Source organism: Mastomys coucha, unplaced genomic scaffold (assembly GCF_008632895.1).
Source record: "Mastomys coucha isolate ucsf_1 unplaced genomic scaffold, UCSF_Mcou_1 pScaffold9, whole genome shotgun sequence".
Taxonomy (NCBI): domain Eukaryota; kingdom Metazoa; phylum Chordata; class Mammalia; order Rodentia; family Muridae; genus Mastomys; species Mastomys coucha.
The window spans coordinates 54,811,020-54,838,414 of NW_022196915.1; the positions used below are offsets into that span (position 1 = coordinate 54,811,020).

At 43.8% G+C, this 27,395-nt stretch overlaps 1 protein-coding gene and 1 pseudogene across 1 annotated transcript; one reads left to right on the forward strand and one right to left on the reverse strand.

The window, feature by feature from the left end:
* The first annotated feature begins 16,586 nt into the window (after positions 1-16,586).
* LOC116084167 lies at positions 16,587-18,121 on the forward strand (annotated as a pseudogene).
* Positions 18,122-22,050: 3,929 nt separating this feature from the next.
* Positions 22,051-27,389, reverse strand: Nefm (neurofilament medium). The gene is made up of 3 exons (XM_031361931.1): positions 26,157-27,389; positions 25,268-25,392; positions 22,051-23,891 (listed from the first exon to the last, which is right to left on the reverse strand). The coding sequence occupies exons 1-3, from the start codon at positions 27,228-27,230 to the stop codon at positions 22,541-22,543; spliced, it is 2,550 nt and encodes an 849-aa protein (XP_031217791.1). The 5' UTR covers positions 27,231-27,389; the 3' UTR covers positions 22,051-22,540.
* Between the last annotated feature and the right edge of the window lie 6 nt (positions 27,390-27,395).

Consider the following 27,395-nt stretch of genomic DNA (forward strand, 5'->3'; position numbering starts at 1 on the left):
TCTTGTAGGGTCTGTATGACATCTGCCCAGGATCTTCTAGCTTTCATATTCTCTGGTGAGAAGTCTGCCATAATTCTTATAGGCCTGCCTTTATATGTTGCTTGCTTTTTTTCCCTTACTGTTTTTAAAATTCTTTCTTTGTTTAGTGCATTTGGTGTTTTGATTATTATGTGACAGAAGGAATTTCTTTTTTGATCAAGTCTATTTGGAATTCTATAGGCTTCTTGTATGTTCATAGGCATCCCTTTCTTTAGGTTAGGGAAGTTTTCTTCTATAATTTTGTTGAAGATATTTACTGGCTCATTACATTGGGAGTCTTCACTCTCTTCTATACCTATGATCCTTAGGTTTGGTCTTCTCATCGTGTCCTGGATTTCCTGGATGTTTTGGGTTAGGAGCTTTTTGCTTTTTGCATTTTTTTTGACTGTTGTGTCAATGTTTTCTATGGTGTCTTCTGCCTCTGAGATTCTCTCTTCTATCTCTTGTATTCTGTTTGTGATGCTTGCATCTATAACTACTGATTTCTTTCCTAGGTCTTGTATCTCCAGTCTTGTCTCTCTTTCTGATTTCTTTATTTTTTCTATTTCCATTTTTAGATTCTGGATGGTTTTGCTCATTTCCTTCACCTGTTTGTTTGTGTTTTCCTGTAGTTCTTTAAGGGACTTTTGTGTTTCCTCTTTAAGGGCTTCTAGCTATTTACCTGTGTTCTTCTGTATTTCTTTGAGGGAGTTATTTATGTCCTTCTTAAAGTCCTATATCATCATCATGAGAAGATATTTTAAATCTGAATCTTGCTTTTCCGGTGTGATGGTGTGTCCAGGACTTGCTATGGTGGGAGAATTGGGTTCTGATGATGCCAAGTAACTTTGGTTTTTATTGTTTATGTTCTTACATTCTCCCCTCCCCCCACCATCTGGTTATCTCTAGTGCTACCTGCTCTGGCTAAATTTGAGTGGAGCCTGTCCTTCCTGTGATCCTGGTTGTGTCAGAACTCCTCAGAGTCAAGCTGCCTCTGTAATCCTATGATTCTGGGATCCTGTGATCCTGGACTTGTTAGAGTGCCTGGGAGTGTGGATTCCTCTGTGTGTTGTGGGACTGGCTTTGGAGTTTGCGCCCAAGGTCTGCTCAGGACACTGGCCCAGATAGACTGGAGGTAACCTGAGCCACTGGGCTGGTAGAGTTCCTGTGTACCTGGGTTCTGCAGGTCCCATTCACCTCCAGTGTTGGGACAGATGTCCCTCATCTTTGATCCTCGGATCCTGGGCATATTAGAGTGCCTGGGAAGGGAGCCACCTCTAGATGCTGTGGGACTGGCTGCAAAATTTGGGCCCCAGGTCTCCTTAGGGCTTCAGCCCAGACAGACTGGGAGGAACCAGTGACCTGGGCTGGAGGAGTTCCTATGTGTCTGGGTCCTGCTGGTCCCAGTTACTCCTTATATTGTCTTTTTATGGTAGGTATTTCTCCCCTTGGTTTCTCTGTCTCTCTATGGCTCTTAGGAGGGTGTAGTGGCTGTGTGTTGTCTCATAGTGAATTCTTCTGGAATCTATCCAGATGTGGCCACTGGGGGTTCCTGGTCAAATGTGTTTCTAGGTGTTGACAGCTGACACTGAGTCAGGATGGGCTAGGGCAGAGGTGGGAGGAGCTACAGGAGGGAGAAAGGCAGGATGCTGCATGAGGGTATGCTTAGCTGCATGAGGGTATGCTTAGACTCCTGGAAAGGGGCAGAGAGTAGAAGAGGCCACAACAGGTAGTGTGCTACAGAGCTGGGTAGGAGGTTGGAGGGTTGGGTTTGGAAGTGAGAATAACAGTGAAAATTTGAAGCTTGTCTGTTTCACTGGCCTCCTTGCTTCTCTGGTAAGCTTAACTGGTTGGTTTTTAGGGAATGCGTGCTGGTTTGGGGGCTGGGATTGCAAGCCACTTCTTAATGAGAGCATGAATGCGTGGAGTTAGAAAGTGGTAAGCAGTCTGCTCTTTTGATAACAACATAACCTATATCAAAGCATAAGCAGTATGTCTGAGTCACTCATTGCTGCATAACAAATCATTCCAAATCCTTCACTGGCTGCTGTTATGTTTCAAGGTGATTCATTGCTGTGGCTGGTAATTTCTTTTTGACCCATGCCTCTCCCTTCTAGGTGGTTGAATATCCTTACAATATGACAGCTGGCATCCCTCACTGCAAGGCTGCCCTAAACCAAGGCAGCTCATGCTATGTCTCTTATGACATAACCTCCAAAGTCAAATATCACCACCACCACTCTCCTTGTCACTGCTGCCATTACAGGACATTGGGCATGTGATCATTATGTTTTATAATCAGGAAGCTTCTGTTCTGGAGACTCTGACACAGTTCTAACTTAGACATTCTTCTACCCTGTTCTCATTAGTCACTCATTCTTATTGGGTTATGTGTCCCAGTTTAAGTTTTACAACATGTTACAAAATTTATAAACAGTTTGACAATGAATATGTCCACCTAATGGATATCTACATACATGATCTTCTAGTAAGTATTTAAGTATTTGCTAGTGGAATTATATGTTCAAAAGGTATTGATGGGGTTGAGGAGACGTCTCAGAGGTTAAGAGCACTTGTTGCTTTTGCAGAGAATCTGGATTTGGTTCCCATATGGTGGTAAACAACCATCCTTAACTCCAGTTCCATGTGATCTAACAAGCATCTGCAGGTACCAAGTATGCATGTGGTATGCATACATGCATACATGCATACAGGCAAAACATTCATACTCATAAAATAAATCCATCATTACAAAGGTATTATGTTCATTTTAATCACTCCTGATAAAGATCTCCATATTTGTGGAAGTTAGTTTTGTCATTTGCTGCATGTGTATGTGTGTGGTATGGTTTGTGTGCATGTAAGTATATGTATTCATATGTGTGTGGGTGCAAGTGCATGTTCACCTATGTGTGTTTAGAAGTATGGGGTTGGCATGTAGAGCCTTCCTCTCTCACTCTCCACTGTATTCATTGAGGGAAGGTCTCTCAACAGAGCCCTGGGATGATTGATATGGGCTAGTCTGGCTATCCAGCTTGCTCTGGGGATCCTGTCTCAGTCTTCCAGGCTGGGATCACAGGTGGGTCAGTACTCCTAGGAATTTAGTTGGGATGTGAGGATACAAAGTCTGGTCTTCACACTTACACAGCCAATGTTTTACACACCCCAGGCATCTCTTTTCTCTTCATATCCACATTTCTCTTCTACAAAGGCTGACATTATACTTTAAGACCTCTGTGTTTTTATAATAGTTTATTTGAAATAAAATTAATATTGGGGATAAGTAGGTGAACAGCTAACATAAGAACTTCCAGTAAGTTGTGACAGAAGCATGATACTGCTAATTATTTTCTTCTGTGTACAGATTTTTTCCCAGTTGACATCTTTAGAGTTAAGAAAAATGTCTTAGGCTTTAAATATGAGTTTACATGAGCAACATTAACTTCTATGAAACAAACACACAGAATTAATCTATGTTGATTTTGAAGGAGATATGATCACTGGAAATCAAACATTTCTGAGAAGGATTCCGCCAGCAGAGACAGAACCCCACAATGAAGACTTTTTTTTTGAGGATGAGGAAGTGACCTATTCATGTCCAATATGACTTGGTACTTGTTTCTAATAATTTACTCCCTGGAGATATGTCATCATTTTAGTGTAGAAACACACATACCCAAGCACACCCACCCACCCATGCACAGCTGGAGAGAACCCCCTATACAAATTCCTAACCATACAAGGTTTTAAGTGTTGACAGAATCTCACCTGTAAGTCTCAAGATGTTCACACAGTTTATCGCAGAAAAATTGGTTTTAGATATGTGTAACCAGGGGTCAGTTTTGAGGGGAGAGTAGTCATAGTCCTGTATTGACTGGCCCCCACATTGTGTGTATGTGTGTGTGTCCCCATATCCACCCTAGTGATTGTGACCTTAGCATGTGAACTGAGTTCCTAGGATCAAATTAAAAACTCCCCAGGAAAGTGAAGATCTTCCAGGAGGTTCTGGGTTTTCCCTCTATGCACTTGGCACACACCGCCATTATCATTCTCACCTCAGCCTCAAAGCCAGAAAGCTGGGTGTATGAAGTGCTTTAGTAGCTTAGGACTGAGTCACAGGGTCACCAGGAAGGAGCAGCTGACTTAGTCATCCCAGGCCAGCAGCTGTTTCTCTAGTGATAAAGGGAAGGAAACCTGTGTGTGTGTGAGTGTGTGTGTGACTGTGTTAGGTAACATTTTCTCTATCTTTTGCAGTTCCACATGGAGACAGACAACTCAGTGTTCAGGGAACAGGAACCCCGGTTCGGCGATAATTCAGCAACATGAGCAGGAAAGTGCGCCCCCACCCCATGCCTGCAAAGATCTGTGTCCCTGTCTCCTCTCCATGCCTTGCCACAGTTCCCCACAGCAGTGGCCTTGGTTGTGAGCACCAAAGCTGTCTTCCTAACACCATCCCATTTGGGATTGTACTCAGTGCAAATATCACCCGAACAGGATATTTTAGACACATTTCCTAGGCCTGCAATAATCTACACAGCTACCCAAGATGAAAGCATCAAAAAAAAAAAAAATTAAAATAGGTGTTGTAATTCAGCCCTGACTTTCCCTGTGTTTGGCTTTGTTGGGGTGCGATGCCAACCTCCTGGTCACAGATCCTTCTGAGAATGCTGACAGGATGTATAGACCAAGATGGGTTCCTTAGAAGCATCTGGGATACTACCCACGTCCTCCCAGAAGTCCTTACAGTTCCTAATACCTTCTGCGTACTGCCCTAGCTCCGTCTAGAGGCCTTTACTACCCCACGTCCTCACAGAAGTCCTTACCATTCCTAATACCTTCTGTGTACTGCCCTAGCTCCGTCTAGAGGCCTTTACTACCCCACGTCCTCACAGAAGTCCTTACCATTCCTAATACCTTCTGTGTACTGCTCTAGCTCCGTCTAGAGGCCTTTACTACCCCACATCCTCGCAGAAGTCCTTACAGTTCCTAATACCTTCTGTGTACTGCCCTAGCTCCATCTAGAGGCCTTTACTACCCCACGTCCTCGCAGAAGTCCTTACAGTTCCTAATACCTTCTGCATACTGCCCTAGCTCTGTCTAGAGGTCTTTACTGTCCAGTGCCTTCTGAGTAAAGCCCAGCACCTCCTGGACAGCCCTACAGCCCAATGCCAGACAGTTGGACTTTGTGCTCTTTAGCTTAAGTCCCCTTCACTCACATGGATAAATTACTCTAAGACTGGTTGAGCAGAAAACTTAAATCACTCTCTGGAGTGGAGCTGAGGGGGAAGGAGGAGCCACACGAGATACCCCGTTATTAGGTCTTTCTCTAGGTCACTGCACCTGGAGGATGTGACTGAGTCCAGTCCAAGGAGAGGATGTGCCCATGTAACCCTGGCAAGGAGAAGGAGGGGAGCATCCCTAAAGGAAATATGCTTCAGAAGGCAAAGTGCCCATTTATTCAAGGATGAGCTCAGGCTGGGAAGGTGAAATATCTGAGTCCTTTGAGTGATGCCTCTTCCTTATGAGGCCAGGTAAGCTCCTGAGCCACTGGAATCTGATTTTAATTTGAGATGGGAGGACTCTGGCACCGTGAGCGACTCTCTGGCCGTGGATGCAGGAGGAACTGGGCAGCTGAGTACCAGACCAGTGGTCAGGGTGGGGATAGGGGTGGGAGATTGTCTGCCGCTTCTTGGATGGGCATTTTAGGCCTTTTCATAACTTGGGCATTAGCTAGGAATACAGTTTTGACTGCATTTGAACTGTATATTCTTTAGTTCCTGGGCATAGAGTGTGTGAAGCATGCTGGACAGGAAATGATGGGTTCTGGTGATACAGTCTGGGAGTAAAGATATGTGAAAGAGGCAGAGAAATTGTTGTAAGTTACTACTTACAACAGGAGGGAAGCAAGGAAAGGCTCAGCCTCCCTTGGCAATCATAACCAGGGACTCATTTGCAGATGGAGGGGGGGGGTGCGGTGTGCTTCCAAAGGTTGATAAAGGGTTTTTGTAGAAACTATTGTCCCTTGTCTGGAAGGCCCATTTGGTCCTTCCTTTTTTCATGGTCTGTTGCTCAGGCTCCAGTCGGACACAGCTGTGAAGGCATATGGGTCTGCAGGACAGATCCCTAAACCCATGCAAATCAGCATTCCTAGAGAGGTTCAGTTCCCTATCTGACTTCGTTTCTATTCTGTACCTATCCCTTGCCATGTGCTTCTTGGAAGACCAGGCTCATTGATCTCTTTATGTAAGTTCTTTCTGTACACTTGCTCTTGTCTTCAAGTTGAGGTGGTGAAGGTTAGGAAACATGGAGTAGTCATCTCTCTGGACCTTCCATCTGACCCAGGTTGAGCAACAGCTTGGCTTGGCTGAGGCTCTGCACAGTCATCAATGTAGGTCTACACTCAGGGGGCTTAAGTGAAGGAGGCAAGTGTGGTGGGCAACAGGACTCAGGCCCTTGAACCTATTTACTGGGGAGGTTTTTTTTTTTTTTAAAGATTTATTTATTATATGTAAGCACACTGTAGCTGTCTTCAGATGCACCAGAAGAGGGCGTCAGATCTCATTATGGGTGGTTGTGAGCCAGCATGTGGTTGCTGGGATTTGAACTCTGGACTTTCGGAAGAGCAGTCGGTACTCTTATTCCACTGCGCCATCTCGCCGGCCCTACTGGGGAGTTTTTGACATGCTTTCTAGGCTAGGCTTGGGGATCACTGTACTCCACTTCTGCTGGGAAGGACTCTAGGAAAGAGATTGGTGTTCTGCTCATTCACTTATTCATCAGTGATTGCCTGAGAGCCCATGATGGGCTAGCCATATTGCTTAGGTTCCAGGCTATTGTAGTTAAAACACAAATTTTCTGTTTCCATACACTTTTACTGAAAAAGTAAATGATGTACCAAAGGGTATGGACTAGAATGAAAAATGAAGTATTGTGACTTGGATGGAGCATGGGTAAGAATCTGTGCTGCTTGGTTTCTAGGTTAAGGTAGATATTGAGCAGAGACCTGCAAGTGCCTAAGTTACCTGGTGGAAAGCCATGTGTTTAATGGATAAAGTCCAATCCAAAGGCCTGAGGTGAGAGTGCGTAAGCTTACATTTTTAAAAACCTACTTTAATAAGGGTTCTCAAACACTTCAACCTCCTTTCTAGCCCAGTCCAGAGGTAGGGGAGAAAAGATGGTAAATAGGACAAGGGCATGTGGACCTGTTTAGAAGTAGTTCTTTGGGGTGACTCCAATCTTTGTTGTCAGGATATCAGCAGTCCAGTTCAATAGTGTCAGGATATCAACAGTCTGGTTCGAAAGTGTTACCAAGCTGGGCAATGGTGGCACACACCTTTAATCCCAGCACTTGGGAGGCAGAGGCAGGCAGATTTCTGAGTTTGAGGCCAGCTCTGGTCTACAGAGTGAGTTTCAGGACAGCCAGCGCTACATAGAGAAACCCTGTCTCAAAAAACAAAACAAAACAAAGCAAAGCAAAACAAAACAAAAAACAAAACAAAACAAAAACCCCACAAAAAAACAACAAAAAAAGTGTTACCAAACATGAATCAGCAGGGTAGCATAATCCAGCAGAAAATGCTAGGCCTCCACTGAATCAGCATGAATCAGCAGAAGCAACCAACACCAGCCAAAAAGCCAAGAGAAGTTCTCTGCCATGCCTCTTTCAACAAAGTAAAAATCATTGAAAACTCAAGACAATGAAGTTCAGCATTGTCTGTTGGGTTCTACTTATACTCTCTCCAAACATCACATGAGTCTGCATCACATGACACAATCAAAAATTTCCGCTTCATGAGTGTGCTCTGTGTGTTGGTACAAGGACAAAGAGGGTGATGTGGCCATTGCAAAATAGACAGGGAGGAATTTTCTGGAAGATCAGACATTGGACAATGTGTGGAGTCAGGATGACTCCAAAGTTTTGATCTGAGAATCTGCATTAGCTCTTCATTGCTGAACAAATATCTGAGACAGCCACCTTAAAAAGAGGAGAAGTTTATTTTGGTTAATTGGTTCAGAGGTCTTTATTCCTAGTGAGCTGGCCCTGTTGGATTTGAGCTTAGGTGGCATAATACAACAAGTGTGTGATGGAGCAAATCTGTCCACCTCTCAGGGACCAGGAACCACAAACGATAAGAAGAGGTTGGAGTCCCAATATCCCCCTCAAAACCGTGTTCCTAATAACCTAAGTTCCTCCCAGTAGGCTGCACCTCTCACTGGTTAAACAGCAACAATATCATGGGTTGGGGAACCAAGCCTTTAACACATAGATCTTCGGGTAACACATATCCAAATGGTAAATAACCTGATGGAATGGAGTTTCCATTTGATGAAGAGGGGACAAATATGCAGCAGGTTGTGGAACTGAGGTAACAAGGGTCAGGTTTTATGTACCAGCCACTTGAGGACACACTCAGATATATGTAGTGGGAGTCTGCTGATAAAGATACGAATTTCACTAGCATTTGGAACTCTCCTTTATCCCTTTAAAAACTAAAAGTTCCTTCAGTGAGATGTGGTGCTAGCACCTATAATCCCAGGACTAGAGAGGCTGAGACATAAGGATTTCTGTGAGTTTGAGTCCAGCCTGGGGTGCGTAGTAGCACCAAAACAGCTTAGGCTACATAGCAAGGAATTGTCTCAACCAACCAACCAACCAACCAACCAACCAACCAACCAACCAACCAACCAACCAACCAGCCAATCAATAATACATAAAACATAGAACCATCTCCTTGAATATGAAGTACCACAGAATCAGGGAGTCTCAGAATTATAAAAACTCTGGTAGTGGCTAAGCAGCTGAGTGCCCTGGTTTTGATCCTGTTTAATGTTTGAGGAAAGTGAGAGTCATCAGGGAAAACATACACTGGGATTGTCTATGGTGGAACTCAAACTAGAGTCTAGCAGTCCAGCACCCTGCCGACAGGATAAAGTTCTGACTTCTGAGAAACACTGTTTTAATTTTTCCAGCTCTTTTTGGTGGCCATGGTTATTGCAAACTATGTATGTGTGTACATTAGTTAAAATGGTCCTTTTCAGAAACAATGGAACAACAATACATTGGTCTGTACTGTGTAGCATGGAATGGTCTTTCCATTTTCTACTGACTCTGGTGGCTAATGCTAGACTTAGATCCAGATACTGTTCCAAAACTTACTGTTTTGGAAATGTGCAACAAAGCAAGCCATTTCTTCTTAGAGAAATGATTTGTCATAATTCCTGAGGAGCAAAGGCAGATTCCCTGGCCAGGAACAGCCTGGCAGTAAGCAACACAATAAGAAACTGACTTTGAAAGGCTTAATCTCAGGGAGAGCACAGGCATCTCTGTTATCTGTAAAGCCATGTTTCACCACTAAAGCCAAAAAATTCATTTCCTATCTCTATGATCAAGCTTGATTTTTCCTCTGTCTTCAAACCCCTGCCCACACGGTACCAGTTCCCCATCTGTCAATTCCTTTGATTTTTCATCGTTGAGATTTTAATTTGAATCATAATAAAATTGGTCACTCTGATGGCTTGAGTAAGAATAGCCCCCATAAGCTCCTATATATGAATGCTTGGTCACCATGGAGTGGCACTACTTGAGAAGATTAGGAAGTATGGCCTTGATGGAGTAGGTGTGACCTTGTTGGAGGAAGTATTCCACTGGGAGTGGTCTTTGAGATTTCAAAACCCCTAGCCAGGCCTAGTGCTTCTTCTTTTCTCATTTTCTTTGGATCAAGATGTCAAACTCTCAGCTACTTCTCCAGCACCATGTCTGCCTGTGTGCCACCATGCTCCCTGCCATGATGATAATGGACTAAACCTCTGAAACACTAAGCAAGCTCTAAGTAAATGCTTCCTTTTATAAGAGTGGCTGAGGTCGTGGTGTCTCTTCAAAGCAAAGGAACAGTAAGACAGTCACTACCATCACAACTTGTATGAACAGTGCATTTGACCCCTTAAAGCACTGCCATCCTTCCTCATCATGTTACTAAGGGATAAAAGACACATACTCCACGCTAAACAAGCAGTGTCTGTGGCCATTTCCCTTGGGTTGCTATCCATTATAATACCTGGTGACAATTTCCATGGCTGGGCCAATGCTCTCCTCCTCTCCCCTAAGCCTTCCAAAGTCATCTCTGCTGGTTTCTATACCTCAGCACAGAGAGGAATTCCATAATCTAGTTTCCCAGGTCAGGCACTCTGGTGTAACCTCTGATTTTATTCTTCAGGTCTCGATGACAAATTCCATAGCTTTCCCTTTCAAAATGTAGCCCAGGACTTCTTCTATCTCCCATGCCATTATACCAAAACTTTTCACCCAGCTATTACAATCATCTTGTAAGTGACCTTTTCTTCTTAGCTATTGTTTTGTCCCACATTCTGGACTCAACAAGGTAGGTAGAGAGGTTCTTTCAACGTTCATCGATTACATTCCTTTACTTGAAACCTTCAAAGCTGTAAACTTACTGAGATCTACAAGGTCCTCTTTGACCAGTTCCCACTTATCTCTGACATCCAATCCATCTTCCCCTCATTTATCAACCAGGCCTCCTCCTCCTTGCAAACATACTACACAAGTTTCTTCTTGGAGTCTTTTTATTTGTTCTGTCTGGAATGCATTGTCTCAGAGATATCTGTGTGCCTTTGATAGGCATTGAGTGACATAAATGTCTTACATATGCTAGCTCTCTGTAGCTGAAGATTTTTGTATTCATGGATTCAGCCAATGGTGTGTCAAAAATATTTTTTGCATTGTTTGTGATGACTATATCTGGAGATTTTTTCCTTATTGATATTGTCTAAACTACATAGTAGAACAATTATACACATTGCATTTATATTGTGTTAGGTAATATGCCATTTAGTGATCATTGGAAAGTATGGAAAAATGTTTTAAAGTTTTTTATATATGGTATAAGGACTCAAGTTATCTTCCTGTCCCTGCCTTTCAAGTAGCTGGGACTATAGGCACACCTAACTGTGCATAGTGCCTGCTTAAGTTTCTCCCCCAAGGCAACATCTCCTTTCAGCTTCTTTCTTTCTTCAGTCTGGTTTTCTTCTACAGGCTGAAAAACTCCTGTAACTAAGGCAGAGATTAAATTTGTTTACTATTATATTCTCAGAACCTGAACTATGCACTTAGAGTCTACTAATACTTGTTGACTGATGAGTTAATGAATTTAAAGTTGTCCAAAAATGGGATATGCCACCTTGATTGGCATTATCATGACTTTCCAATATTTTTAAAATGTTATAAAATGAACCTAAGATCCTAAGAGTTGTATAGAACTAGAGAGCACTAAGGTAGAGCCATGGACACATGTTAGAGACAAGGTACTTGGATCTGTTTTGTAATGGCTATTTATTTTGGATATTAGAATGGAATTAAAGATAAAACCTCAGCCTAGTGTGGTGGCATATACCTTTGATCCCAACACTTGGGATCTAGTCTTTATGAATTCCAACCCAGTCTGGTCTATATAGCAAGTTCCAGGTTAGCCAGAGCTACAAAGTGAGACCCTGTATAAAACAAACAAACAAACAAACAAAATCTCTGTTTGTGTTTGTGTGGAGGTGCGTGTTGTATAGAGAGCCCAGAAGATGTTGGGTGTTGGTCCAAGCAAGGTCTCTGATACTTTTTTTTTTTTTTTCTCTAAGGCTAGCTGGCCCAGCAGCTTCTGAGTAGCCTCCTTGTCTCTACTTTCCTTCACACTACAGATACATTGTTTTGGTCTTACTTCTTATGTGAGTCCAGGGTCTTCAAATTCAGGTCTTCATCATGTGGCAAGCATTTTACCCACGGACCCATCTCCCCAGCTTTTAGAACAGACATTGTGGTTGTGCATTAGGATTACAATATTAAACATTGCCAACATAGTTAGCCTAGTGTTATGGTTATTCTTGGTTGACAATTTGACTACATCTGGAATTAACTGAAACTCAGAAACGGAGGGACACACATGTAAGGGATTTTTGCTTACTATGAAGTGGGAAGATGCACTTCTAATTCAGCTCTTTGAGATGGAAAGACACTCCTTTCAATACAGATCTTTGGAGGTGGGCAGATCTCTCTCTAGCATGGGCTATGCCTTCTGCTGGCAGCCTCTATAAAGGACATGGAAGGAGGAAGCATTGTTCTTTGCCTGGGTGCTCTCTCCTCTTCAGCAAGTCTATTTCTTCATTGGCATTAGAATCTACTTTGGAATTCCAACATATGCTGAAGACCAGCTGAGACATCCAGCCTTGAAGACTGAATAACTATTGGATTCTTGGGCCTTCCATTCATAGGCAGCCATTGCTGGAACAGCTGGAGCACAGCCCATAAGTCATTCTAATAAATTCCATATGTATAGTATATATATATTATATATATATGCATATATGTTATATATATATGTGTATGTATATATATATAGAGATGTATCTGTACACACACACACACACACACACACACACACACACACACACACACACACATTCTGTTGCTAGAGAACCCTAACTAATGACACCTGGTTTTAAACACTTAAATGACATAAAACAAAGAATAGACATGATGATAACTGTTTCCCAGCTTTGGACTCAGAGAATCTATGAAGGGACATGGCTAACAGAGGAGTGTCCTTCTGACTGCATAGTCCACCATTTGTCCTTTATTTCCAAACCTCCTGCTCTAGTCCCTGTAAGATCACTTGTTCTCCAAACCTTTCCTCAAGCTCTCAAATTGTTTTCTATTTGGGGATTTCTCCCAACTCTCTGCTGCCTACACTTTGACCTTTGCCATTGGTATTTATTTTGCCTAGTGCCAGTTTTGAACCCCAAACAATCTGAGCACAGATTGCTTATGCTGACTCAGATTTAAGTGGGATGAATCAAACATCAACCCACTCAATGCTACAGTTGGTGTGTCTTCTGCATCAGCCCGGTGCTATTGTGGAGCCATAGTGAGGTTTTTAAGAAATGACAAGTGTTAAGTGCCATCTTAGTAAAGGTGATTATTATTATCAATTAGATATGCTCATTTTCATAATCTATATTGTGATGCTGTAGTATAAATTAACTTGAAGCCAGTGAATCAACTAGAATAAACTGGTTACTGTGCTCATGGGGGTGACCTATTTGGATGGCGGGATATGAAGAAAGCTAAATGTTGAGTGACATGTAGTCTCCATGAATTTGAAATAAAACAGGGAAACAATTGTAATACATTGTTACTGAGTAGGTGGGATTCTAAATAATGTACTCAGAATGGCCAAGTCATTACCAACTGGCATGTGAAAAAGTAATGGGAAAAGTTGGAAATACTCTGAAACACAGTAGAGATCAAGAAAGACAGAAGCATGCATGAATATTGTACAGTACCATATTCTACATCAAATATCCATTACACTTGGGACTTAAAGTGTAATGCACTCCTTTTTAAAAATCAATCCCAGAGAAATGCACTTGCTGGTGACTGTCTTCTGACCTTGCTGAAACACTTCTCAGGTTCTACTTCTGCCAATTGCAAAGAAAGATCTCAACATCTGACTCACACGTGAGACGTACGGGATAGCATGTCTAGTCTGGAGAGAAGTCTCCTAATCTGGAGAGAAGCACATGCGCTTTAGGCTTTTGACATGTGGGCACAGCTACAGAGATGGGGAGCATTGTGCTGCGGAGCTGTCTCTGGTTTGGCTAGTCCTCGAACATTAGACGCAATCAGGTTTTGTTTTTTGGGTGGCAATGCTTGATCTGATGCTCACATCTAACCCTCAAAGATAAAAGCCTAGAATAAGGGAAGCACTATTGGGTCCCTACAGGAGACTAACTGGCTTTCTTTGCACAGATTAGTCCTCAAATGGCTGCTTCTGGAACACTGCTTTGTAAGTGGGTAGCACGTGGATTCTGAGTTGTCTACTCTGGATTCTAGCCCTGTCACTCTGCTGCATTCTATCTACTTAATGCATCTGCATCTACTTCCCGTAATTGTTTCTGTTCTGCCACCTAGGCAGATGCCTTTCACTCAGCTCAGATAGGGAACTGCCCTACCCACCTCAGGAACCTCAGCTTTGCCGGTGGAACTTTATTTTGAGGAACTTTGAGTCTAGAATGCGCACTTTTTTTTTTTCTAAAGAGTCAGACAGTAGTTGAGATTCATTCTGCTATAAACAAGATCTCACTGAACTACAACATTTGTGTTCTTAAAAGCTATGTTGTACTTCCTTGATTTTTGTAATTGCCTGCCCACACTTGATGGAAGAGCCAAGTAAATAATACAAGAGACTGTGCCCGACTAGTGATCTCCAAAGACATGGATGTGAATATATGTTTCAGATTTTTCAAGATTTTAAAAGCAACATTCCAATGCAGTCTTTATAATGGCAAGTTGGAAGTTATTTGTTCTACTATTATGCACAAAAAAATGGTGAGAACACTGACTCATGGAAAGGGGGCACAGACCTCCCATTACAAGTGTGTTGTGAAGGTATGGCAAGTCCTCGACCATAGGGAATATCAGCTTCTTGGTGAAATATATATAACTTTCTTTTCTCTGATAATATTGAGTCATAGGATGTTAATGTGGGCAAGATAATGCTCTTGAATGCTCTTGACTCTTCTCAGCCTTTAACAAATCTTTGCTATTAAATATTCTCTCTCCCCTTCTCTTTCTCTTTCTCTATCCCTCTCTTTCCCTCTTCTCTCCCTCCTCCCTCCCTCCCTTTCTTCCTCCTTCCTTCCCTCTCTTGTTACCAAGAGGTATTTGGGGTACTTTGGGGGTGACTCTCTTTATGTCCCATTTTTTGGTATTTCTTAATAGAGATATTTGTTTCCTGAGCAAAGTGTCCAAACAGATTCCTAGCAAAATATTGGCAAGTGAATTTACTCATTGCCAAGGAGAAGTTGACAAGTTCTGAAGTGTTCGCTGGCATGTTTCATGGGTGACTGGTGAAGGGTAGATGAGCCTCAGCTCTCCAAATGTCAGGACAATGTGATTTCTTCTAATTATAAGCTCATCCTGTTGTGCCAAGAGAATGAACTCAGTGGGTGGACACAGTTAACTGTGTTCACAGGGACTCGGTGATTATTAAGCTTCATAACAATGCAGCGGAAATCTCATCCCAGGCTCTGGTAGTAACAGATGACAGTGGGCGGGAAGTTGAAGTGACTTATCCAAATTTGTCCAGATTTTTAATATGTTACATCCAAGCCAGGCTTTGTCAGAACTGCCTGGACTTGTTGGGTTGCTGGTGGATAAAAATAAGTTTTATTGGACAGTTGGTCATTTTGATCGATCCTGAATATTTTTCTTGTGTCAATCACTGAAGAACAAAGTGTTGGCCACAGCTGGTATTACTCTAAAGGGCCACCACTATAGGTGACTAACCAGTAAAAGCACCCTTTTTATTATTTCTAACATTATTTATCCTAACATATCATTTCTAAATCTAATTTCTAATTTAAAAGCCTAAAAAAAAATGTACACATAGACCCAGAGTCTCCTTAGCACCAATTAGAATCTTGATATATTTGACACTGCTTTTTCACAAAGCAATGTCACATACAAAAACATAGGATTAATGGGACCTAATACCCAGGGGACCTGATTTCTGAGTGAAATAATTCTACCATTCCTGTAACAATGTGATTTTCATTACCGTTTTGGACTCTTTAAATATGGGGGACTTCATGTCTCTGAAGGTCCACTCTGGGGATTAGTAGACTCTAGTCAGGTTTGCCTCAGAAGACTGAAGTTACTGGTATTTAGAGATTAGAAAGCTTTCCAAAAGCTATCAAACTTCCTATGGGAATAGTTTGCTCCAAAGAGTACTTCAGTTACAGTTAGGGGTGAGAAGGGTGGGTAAAGAAGTACAAGCTAACCAAGCCTTTAGAATTCTGAATCTAAGTAGGTAATAGCATGAGGACATTGCTGCAAAGATTGATATCTGATGGGCTGAAGAGATGGCCCAGTGGTTAAGAGTACTTGTTGCTTATGCAGAGGACACAGGTTCCCTTTCTAGTCACATGACTATTTAAACATGTTTCAAGTCCAATTCCAGAAGATGCCATGCTCTCTGCTGGCCTCTGTGAGTACAGCATACACATGGTGCACAGCCATATATAGGCAAAAAGACCCATAAATAAGAAATAAATCTTAAACAATAATTGGCAGATGCCCACTCTTTTACTTGTCAAATCTGTGTGTATATATCTTATTGACATGGCAATTTAGTCAATATGACTCTTTTAGTCATTACTGTTAAAAATAATAGTAGCAATGGGAACTCACCATTTATTAGGAACATAAGATTTGTAATTATTTGTTCTGTGAATCCTACATCTATAATTTTATTGAAGTCACTATGAAATCCGGCTTAGAAGGAAGCAGGGAACTTTGGTCAGAATGAGGCTTTGCAGAAAGAGCAAGGGAGGGTTGTGATGTTCATACATGGAACATTGTTTCAAATAGTTTGTGTAAGGGAAGGGCCCGCTCTTCCAACAGGGATGACATCCTGCCTCTCTATGAGCTGCATGGTATTTGGCTCATGAGCTGCATGCTGCCTTAAGGAGTGAGCAGTTGTTTTCCATAGAAGGCAGGCTAGAAGATGTTCTTATCACTGGCCCACCTGGTAAGTAGGAACCCCTTCCAAGCCCCATCTCTACAGCTGGTGAATGCTGGACTCTTGGGTCCCTTGTGGCACCCTGGACATGCCCTGATATTCCCTCCACCTGATAGTATCTGTCTTGGAAGAGTACAGCTGTGAATTTGGTTCCATGGAGTACTATGTGCTCTGTGGTTTGGGTGGGGTCTTATATTGTTGGCTGATGGACACTGCTATTGTTCCCCTGGATTTCATAAAATGCCTCATGCCTTTGGATCCTCAAAAGTGTGAGGGCATATTTAACAGATTCTGTTACACCAAAAGAAGATTGTGTTCATGGTTTGGCTAAAGGACCAGTGTTGGGGATTGGTACTAATGTTTTGGATTAATCTGGCCTCCAAACTCAGGAATCTTGAGTGTTCAACAGCTGAAGATCCTTGTCCCAGTTGGCTTTTGATCAATCAGTAAATAGCCAATGGCTGGGCAGGTAGACTGAGGTAGGACCTTTGGATTTGTGAGAGGGGGATTGCCATGATTTGGAAGGAGACAGATCAGATTTAGAGCTGCAGAAGGAAAATCATCTGAAATGAAGGTGAGAAAAAAATGCAGCTTCTGGAAGGACTGCTCAGAAGTATCTTGGGCAGCAAAGACTAGGGAGCCACCTAGAAGAAGGCAAAGAGTAACAAAGATAAAATATAGAATTAGAGGCCATTAAACCAAGATCGCAGGAGGGAAATGTGTGTTAGCTGTGGGGAAGATTAGAAATGTCCAGCCTTTGAGCTAGTCAAGGCATTTAAAATTAACTGGCGCTGGGTGGTGGTGGCACATGCCTTTAGTCCCAGCCCTTGGGAGGCAGAGGCAGGCAGATTTCTGAGTTCGAGGCTAGCCTGGTCTACAGAGTGAGTTCAGGACAGCCAGAGCTATACAGAGAAACCATCTCAAAAAACAAAACAAAACAAAACAAAAATTAACTAGCATGCATGTGTGTGTGTGTGTGTGTGTGTGTGTGTGTGTGTGTGTGTGGTGTATGTGTGTGTGTCTTTCATTTGAGAATTCAGAGGGCTCTGGAGGGTGGAGGGTGGCGGGGAGTGCAACTTCCTGCCCCCCTTACCTACTCCCCATCTGGGGAGCACAAAGCCATACTGCTAATTCACTGCTACAGACTAGCCAGCTTTGATTGGCTGTTCTATACAAGGTCTATAAGGTCAACTTTTATGAAGTCTTCAAAGGCGTATACACCACATGCTTGGTGAGGAAAACACCTATCTATGGCACACAGCGATATATTAGCTGCTTCTGACAGTGTTGACTTTTGTGCTGACACTGCTCTGGCTCCTATGGAAGCTGCTAAAGTTTGGATTCAAACCCAGACTGGCTATGCCAACATATTGAGGAAAGCCCTTCTCTAAATGTAGAGAGAAAAAGGCTTAAATGTATTCTACAAGGGCATTGCTCCTCTGTGGATGAGACAGATCCCTTACACCATGATGCAGTTCTGTGGTCCATCTATGAAGAAGCAATTTGGGTTAACTGAGTAGACACATGGAAATGACATGTTGATCGGTGTTGAAGAAAGTGCAAAGGAACTTTTATAGATTGGGTGTGCAGAAAATCATCTGTTCCTGGTATAATTACTGTACTATCTTCAGGCTTCAAGGCAATGAGGTGGGAATGATCGAGTAAGACCTTCTCTGGCTTTTGCATGTGACTGCATGCTTGCACCATACAACCCAACACACACACATACACACACACACACAGTTTGATGTTGGAGATTGTATGTACATTTGAACACATATTATATCTTATATAAGTAATAATACTACTTAATTTGCATTGAAGTTACATATGCAAATTAATATATCCATTAGTTTCTTGTCTTCAAAGTAAATGAATCATTTATCTGTTGCTTTGATCCAATTTAATATTGAATATGAACAAATAGTTGTGCCTGCTATAGCCCTGGGAATTTTCTGTTTTCATCATCATCATCATCATCATGATCATCATTATTATTAGTGTGTGTGTGTGTGTGTGTGTGTGTGTGTGTGTGTGTACAATATGTGCAAGCATGGACACATGCCAGGGTTGTGTTGGGGTTTGAGAATAGCATTTTGGAGTTGGTTCTGTCTTTCCACTGTGGGATCCAGGGATGAAACTCAGACTCTCAGGTTGGCAAAGCAAGCACATACTGGCTTTGAGAGCTCAAAGGTCTGGGAACTGTCATAGATGTTAGTGGAGAACCTCAGCTTCCATAGTCTGCAGGCAGAAAGGGAATCTTACAGGATAATAATGACCCCAACTTACACAACTGTGCTGTCCCTGATGGCATTTGAACTCTAATCCAATGCTGCTGGCAAACCTCTGCACTTCTTGAGAGAGAGAGAGAGAGAGAGAGAGAGAGAGATCTTGGAAATGGAGGAATGTTGTGAAGTCTTAATAAAATAACTCACCTAAAAATAAATTCTGCTTCCTTTTGGGCAAGTTATATAAACCACCAGAGAAAAGAACTTGTTCCAAACTGGAACTAGCAACCTATTTGTTGTGGAAACGGCTATCCTAATGTTTTAATACTGTCTGTGTACTGACTGGCAGTTAACTAAAACACACCAGAAATAAATTCCCTTTTACAAAAAAAATCAGACAAGCAAGTTACCAGGAGAAAAGTACTCATCGAATCTATATACACTGCAGCTGTGTGGTAGAATCATATAGATGTCATTGGAGGACCTCAGCTTCCTTAGACTGCAGGCACAGAAGGGGAAACGCATGAGTTAACAATGACCCCAAGGCACAGTACTGTGCTGTCCCTGAGGGCATTCCAACTTCAATCCAACTGCAGATGTCAATCTGCACTTCTAAAGAGGGAGGGATGTTGGCAATGGAAGAATCACAGTGCATTTTTGTAATTCGTGATGTAAGTGAAGTCTTAGAGATAAGGATGCTTAATGAAAGACTTGTGGCATGGCGTCTCTGAAAAGAAATAGGAATTAGATGGGCATCCTTGTGATATGAGTTATCCATGATATGGGTGAATTTGAGAGGTGGTGTGTTGTAGGGGCTCCCACTGTGCACTCTGGAGCTGGACTCCTGGGTAACTCTCACTTGGTGATCTAACTTCTGACCAGGGGAAGTTTAACAAGAAAATTCTTTTTTATTTTTTTTAATTAAGAAAATTGAGAACTAACTAGCTTTGATACTTCTCACAATATATAAGATGGACAGCATCTCAAAGGCAATCTACTGATCAAGCAGCAACTGTTTTTCAATAGCTTAGTGTACCTGTAGCCAGAGACAGACTATATTTAAAGATGCTGGTCTCTAATTTCCTGAAGGCTTGGAGGTTTGGATACACTTTCTCACTGTCACTGAGTGTATTTGGATGCATGAGTTTCAGACTGTTTTCTTTTAAAGTGCCGTGTTTGTCATTCACAAAAGAATCCGAGATTCCAGGGGTGAAACACAGTGTCTCCAGGGGTCCCTTAATAGTCATTCCGTTTACTTGATGAGCCAGCAAGGGCATTTGTTGATTTAGAAATGTTCCCATGGATTATTAAAGGAATGTGGCTTTATTATTTGTGAGGAAGTCAGGATAGTGATTCTGTCTTTTACCATATGTGGAAGGATTACTAAGAAAGAAAGGGAGGTGGGTGAAAACAGAGCTGGGGGGTAGGGGTAAGTACACAGTTCCAGCCTCAGGAAGAGCTCAGCTGACTGATACCACTTTTAAATGGTACATTCTGGGAAAAAAAAGACAATACAAAAATGTTTTAAAAAAAAGTTTCTGTATCGCAGGGTCCACGGCTGTTGCTCCTTTCCCCTCCATTTGTACTTTTATTTGATGAGAGTGTTTTAGGAACAAATGATTACTTTTATAATAATGTTTATACTATAAACAATAATAATATTTAGTAGCTACTTAAAGTTTATATGGATTAGATTATATAGAGCTAGCCTTTATTCTTAGTTCTTCTAGGTAAGGCCATTTATTGATCTAGAAGTGTTTAGGTGGATTATCAAAGAAATGTTTTAGTCTCCTTGAGAAGGTCAAAATAGTGATTCTGTCTTTTCTGGTACATGGAAGTGTTCCCAGGAAAACAAATGAGATGGTTAGAGGAATTCAGGGCTGGTGGGGGCACTTCCTTCTTACTTCTGATTGGTTCTCAGGCCTTGGGAAGATACCCCACATGCTACTGTTGCAAGTGACTGGAGTCATCTTTGATTAGACTGACAAAATGTTTCTTCTGTCATTGGCCGAGGTGGGAGGCAAACATGATACTGTTTTCTGAAACTTTCATCAAAGCAACATAGTTCTGGGCTGAGTGAGCCTTGGGCTGTCTGTGACCTCCCCTTTCCCAACACCTGCTTCATCAGCTGATTTTTCTCCAGGTGTTACCCTGGTTCCCTTTAGTATACTCATTTTATATTTTAAATTCCACATAGAGTTGGGGTTTTGGCTGGTTATACTTAAATAACCCTATTTCACGTTGGGTGTCATGGATATTGCATCTGGAAAAAAAATGAATGTTTTAACATAAACCACGAATTGTTTTTAAAGAAAAGATATAAATTAATAAGTGTATAGGTGTTATACACGTTTGATGAAAACTGAGGTCTGGCTAGTGGCTGGGTAAAGACCACTATAAACCTGCCATGAACTCTGAGCTCCCTGGGTACATTCAGTGTTTCAGATCGGAATATCTTGAAAAACATTAACAAGAACATCAAAGGAGGATATCCTTGGGCTGGTCTCATTAATAGGAAAAATAAAGACTTGGAATATGCTATTAATTTAGACATGGGTGTAAAGGTCTAAAGCAAATGGCTTTGGAAAGGAAATGGTATTATTTTCCCTTGGTCCAGACCAGTGCTTTTCACCTAAAACTGTTTATTACCTAAATCAAAGACTCATTTTTTTTTTTTATAAATCCAATAAGAGTATTTTATTCATTTTTGGTATTATTTCTCCAACTTATAAAAACCATCAGTATAAATCCTTTTCAACCAAACTAAGAATCGGTGTTGGAAATGACTGTTAACCGCAGTGGATATTTCCTGACTACTTAGAGCCCACACCTTCTAGACACGCGTGACCTCCCTGGTTGTGACTCAGCTCCATGGTCCCATTATTACCTCTCACCTTGAGATTTACTATGGTCCTTGGGACGGAACCGTCTAGAGAATGAAGACTTCTCTCACCAAATCTCCTTTCATTTACCCACGATGCTTTTATTTTTATTTCAGAACTATAGTTTTAAAGTTTCAGGGTGAAACTTCGGCTAAGTATATGTGTCAACACATGAAAACGTCTTACGCAATGTTTTCCAATGAGTTTCTTTCAGAGAACCTAGATGTGCAGGTCACTAACAATTCCCAGAGACAATGTGCTCTGGAGGAAGGCAGCTAGTTCTCGGCAGCAGGTACTGCATTACTGCACTGTGAAATAACACATCACCACACATTTAGCTTATGTTTCCAGTATGACCTTTATTGAGCAAGGACTGCTGTGACGTTTTACATCGATCAACATAAGGTTGCGAACTGTGCAGGTCAGCAAGGTTCTCCCATGAACAGAAGTCCATTTTAAATGCACCAGTGAGGTAAACATAAGTATTCATATATAGCTTTCTTAAGGCTAAGAGAGTTCTGTTTCACTTATTATTTTTGGCTCAGTTGGTACTTTGCATAATACATCTCAAGACATCCCCCCGAGTGCCCCTCTTCCAACAGCTCAGGAAACTGGCGAATTCCCTAGGTACATACACAATCATGCATTTGAATTCCCCCAAGGACTGAGGAAGGGGGCACCCTGAGCTTGCATGCAGTTCCCTCATATTGCACAAAGGAAAATACAATGTCTGGAGCCCCCATGGGAGAACCCATTCTGTTTTGAAGCTGTCAATCACATGCATTTTGAAATTGTCATATGGCTTAACCTTTTGCAATGAACTCCGATCTTAGTCACCCTGGGTGACTTCCTTGACTATGGCGTGTGAAGTGACCTTTTCTACCTTTTTAGTTGACACCAGCTTCTCCTCAAAGGTCTCCTCATGCTCTTCGACCTTTTGAGTGACGGTTACAGATTTGGTGATATATTTGGTAGCACCATCGCCCCCCTCGCTGGTGATTTTTTCTACCTTCTTGGTCACCACTATTTTGTCATCACTTCTATCCTCTCCTTTCTTTTCCTCCGCGGGGCTCACATCTAAGCCATTAGTGACCACTCCTTTCTCCTCCTCCCGCCCACTGCCCTTCTCCTGAGTTTCCTGTTCCTCCTCCTCTTTTCCTTCCACCTCCCCATTGATAGCTATGTCTTCCTTCTTGGATTCCTGCGGGCTTCGGTCACTCCCTTCCTCCTCACTGCCCCCCTCCTCCTCTGCCTTCTCCTTCACCTTCTCCTGTGGCTGAGGCTTCTCCTCTTTGGTGTCTTTCTCTAGGCTCACCTTGACCGACTTGCTGATGGTGATCACCTCCTCCACAGCCTTCTCTTTGACGGGGGACTCAGCCTTCTTTTTATCTGGAACATCTTTTGGCTTCTCCTCCTTTTTCTCCACTTTCTCTTCCTTGGGTGGTTCCTTGGTGACTTCCTTCTCCTCCTCCTCCTCAACTTTCTCTTCCTCCTTCTGCTCACCCTTCCCGGCCTTGGCTTCTGGTTTTGGTTTTACTTCTTCCACCGGTGATTTTGGCATAGGGGACTTGGCTTTCTCTGGCTTCTCGACCTTGATTTCCTCCTTGACAGCCACTTCCTGGACCTTTTTCTCAGTTTTCTTTTCCTCCTTAGCTTCTGCTTCCTCTCCTTCACCTTCTGCCTCCGTTTCTCCTTCTTCTTCTTCCTGCTCACCTTCATCTTTTTCGCTGGAGCCTTCCTTCTCAGATCCCCCCTCTTCTGCCTGGTCTGACTTGACGCCTTCATCTTCCTCCTCCTCTTCCTCCTGGCCTTCCTCTTCTTCCTCCTTTTCCCCTTCCTCCTCCTCTTCCTTAGCCTCAGGAGACTTCACGGGAGACTTTACAGCTTCTGGTTCCTCTTCCTTTTCTTCTGCCTCTTCCTTCTCCTCTTTGGCAGAGGCTGCCAGCTCCTCTGCGATGGCTGTGAGGGTGTCTTCCATTTCTGACTTCTCATCTTCCACTTTAGTTTCTTCAATGATCTCCTCCACAAATTTGTGTTGGACCTTGAGCTTGGGGGCCTCAACTTTGGTCTTCTGAATCTTACTGGATATTGTGACTGAGGGCTGTCGGTGTGTGTACAGAGGCCCGGTGATGCTTCCTGAAAATGTGCTAAATCTGGTCTCTTCACCCTCTAGGAGTTTCCTAAGGAGAGAACCAAACAGGATGAGACACCAAGAAAGACTTATTTGGTCTTCTAATCTTCATTACCACAAGCTTAATGTAGTGGGCACTTTTGAATAAATAGAACCACACAAGGAAACAGGGTTAGGGTTAGAGTTGGGTTAGGGTTAGGGTTAGGGTTCTACTAGGGCAGTGAGTGCCCATATCCTGTGGCAGATTCTTCAAGAGTGCCAGCTGGTCCTCTGCTGCAGTGTCTAGCCACTCCCAGTAGACAGCTAACCACACCCAGCCAGCAAATCCAGCTCTGCGGCAGGCACGCCATTGGTGTAGTATGAATGTGCTAAAATGGTCCCTAGTGGCCAACCCACTTTGTTCTCCAAATCATGCCTCACTCATCGTTTGAATTGTCAAGATTTGTATGAAATTTTGAAGCAAATAAAATGTTCAATTTATGAATTAAAACTATTCAGCGTAAGTCAGAATGTTGATGAATTTAAAGTGTAGCTACATACTAATATAGGTGAAGCAAGTTATAATTTGTTCTACCATTTCAGTGACAGAATGTTTATTTATACAATCATTTGGTTCCCTTAAAAAGAAAATGCAGTTTATTCTTGCTATAACAGCCTTACAGGGAGTGATTGCTTCCTCAAGAGCTGTATGCTATGAATCTGGCCAGTAGAAAGACAACATTACTCAGGAGACCTATAACCAGTTTACGGATAAAGAGATCAAACCTATAGTTGCCTATATGTTTAGTTCTATATGTTTCTATATATACATGCTTGTATAGGTCTAGATATGAGGGTATCACACATATGTAGATAAATATACATTAAATTTACATTTATAGCCAGAATAAATGCATGTATATTCTCCATAGACTTAAAATAACTGCACCTATATTCTAACATGTCTATGTCTAGCCTCAGCCAGAGGATGGCAACAGTAAGCTGTAACAGAGAAACAGAAGAATGACCTGGTGTTTGTCCTTGGCATTATAAAAGAGAACCATCAGATGAAATATTAAAAAGTTAAAACTTCATCTGCTTGTTAGACATACAGATGCTTAAAACAAAAATTTAAACCTATTGCTATGCCCCCAGCCACTTAAAAGTACCTTTCTTTTTTTGCATCTTTGGGCTTTTTTTATACAATATATTTTGATTCCCCTTCCCTAGTTCCCCCCTCTTCCGACCCTCTCCGTAGTCACTCTTTAAAGCTGAATAAAATTGATAAAAGTGTATCTCTAATACTTGGGATTCGATTAGTAACTGAGCTGGGGAGTCAGGCCTCTGAGCCTGTCTCCCCCTGCCAGCTTTGGCTTAAGTGGGGAGGGCTGTCAGCAGCCTCTGAGTGCCTGTAGTGCCTGGACCAAGCCTGCAGAGATCCTGTACCTGTATGCGGCGATCTCAATGTCGAGGGCCATCTTGACGTTAAGGAGATCCTGGTATTCCCGCAAATGACGAGCCATTTCCCACTTTGTTCCCCGAAGCTCATTTTCCAACTGCTGGATGGTATCCTGAAAGGTACAGGGAGTCTCTAGAAACTTCCTTCACAAGCCCGGAGCAGCTCGTTCCTCCCCCCACCCCAACCCCTCTAGTTCCACGAGCCTCGCAGACATCACTCCTAGCTATCTATCCCTTCTTCTTTTACGGTAGTAAAACTCAAAACAAAGCGACAAAAATCAACCAGAGAGTTTCCAGGCACAACGCACATGGAGATCGGCAGGCCTAGAATGCCCCTGGAAGGGAGCACTGAGGAATCTGAGGAGGGTCCCCTGGAGGACTAGCCCCTCCCCCCACCCCCACCCAATTCTGTCGGCCCATCGCTACTGGAGGCAGGGTGGGGAGAAGTGAGTGAGGGGGTGGGGGGTGGAAGTGGTGGGGAGAGGGGGAGGATGAGGGGCGGGGAGGGGGGAGGGGCGGGGAGGGGCGACGAAGGAGCCATGAATACAAGAGACCACCTCTGCTTATTAAACGGTGTATTTCTCAAAAAACCAGATTGTGCCTTTTTACTTTTACAGTAGAATCTGCGTGGAAAAACAAGTTTTTGAAGGAGATGGGAATTTCTAAGTAGTTGCGGCAGGTGGGTGGGGCAACGAGGAGGGGCGGAGCACAGACCACGGGCTAAGGCTAACTCGCGTCTGCAGCGCTCGAGCGCGCCCTGGAATGCCGCCACCAGGGAGCGCGACCAAGAGGGCCTCTGGGCGCGCGCTCGAGTGTCGTGTCGGGGGCGCGCGGCGCTGGCGCTGGCGCAGGCCGGCCGCGCAGCCGCGGTTCCTACCTGGTAGCTGCTGAGGTCGTGGTTGTGGCGCTCCTCGATGTCGCTGAGCTGCCGCTCCAGGGACTCCTTAGTGCCTCGCACGGACTCGAGCTCGATGCTCTTGGACTGCAGCTGGCGCCGGTACTCGGCGATCTCTTCCTTGGCGGAGCGGATGGCCTCCTTGTTCTGCTCGGCCGCCTCGGTGAGCTTGGCGTAGCGGCATTTGAACCACTCTTCGGCCTGGTGCATGTTCTGGTCTGAGTGACACTCGAGCTGGGAGCGGATCTCCTTCAGCGCCGTGGAGATGTCTGTCTTCAGGTAGTCTTTGCGCTCTACCGTGATGTGCGACGCCTGGATCTGAGCCAGCAGGTCGGCCACCTCCTCTTCGTGATTGCTCCGCAGGAAGGCCACCTCATCCTGCAGCGACTGCACCTTCTTGTCCAGCTCCACCTTAACCATCGATGACTCCTCGATGTCTTTGCGCAGCGCGCGGATGGCAGCCTCGGTGTCGTCCCGCAGCCGCGCCTCCTCCTCGAAGCGCTCCTTGAGCCGGTGGATGTCTTCCTCCAAGTGATCCGAGTCCAGCTGCACTTGAGCCTTCTCGTGGTTCACCATCTCGAGGGTGGCGCGCAGCTCTCGGATCTCCTGGTCGTAGGCATCACCCAGCTGGGCGTGCGAGGCCTGCTTCTGCCGCAGCGCTTGGATCTCTGCCTCGATCTCCTTGTTCTGTTGTTCCAAGTAGTGCACTTTCTCGATGTAGCCGGCGAAGCGGTCGTTCAGCCCCTGCAGCTGCTCTTTCTCGTTGGAGCGGGACAGCTTGTAGTCGGCGCCGGAGCCGCCGTTGAGCAGCGAAGAGGACTGGCTGAAGTCGAGGCTGCTCTCGGCAGAGCTGAGCATAGCCGAGCTGTAGGCGAGACGCGGGGCGAGCGCGCTGCGCTTGTAGGAGGAGGACACGGTGCTGGGCGAGCCGCGGGACCAGGACTGCGAGCGGAAGCCGCTGGACGGGGAACCGCTCACGCGGCTGAAGCTGGAGCGGGTCTCGGTGACCCGCCGGTAGGCGGACGGGTTGCCCAGCGAGTCCAGCGTGTAGCTCATCTTGGAGGCCTTGGGGTGTGTGGCTGTCACAGCGTTCTGCCGGCCTCGCCGCAGCCCCTTTATAGCGGAGCAGCTGGTCCCGGGCCAGGGCCCCGCCCCGTGGAGGCGGCGGCCGAGGAGGCGGGGACTGCGGGCACCGGGCCGGGGGTGGGGGGAAGGGGGAGA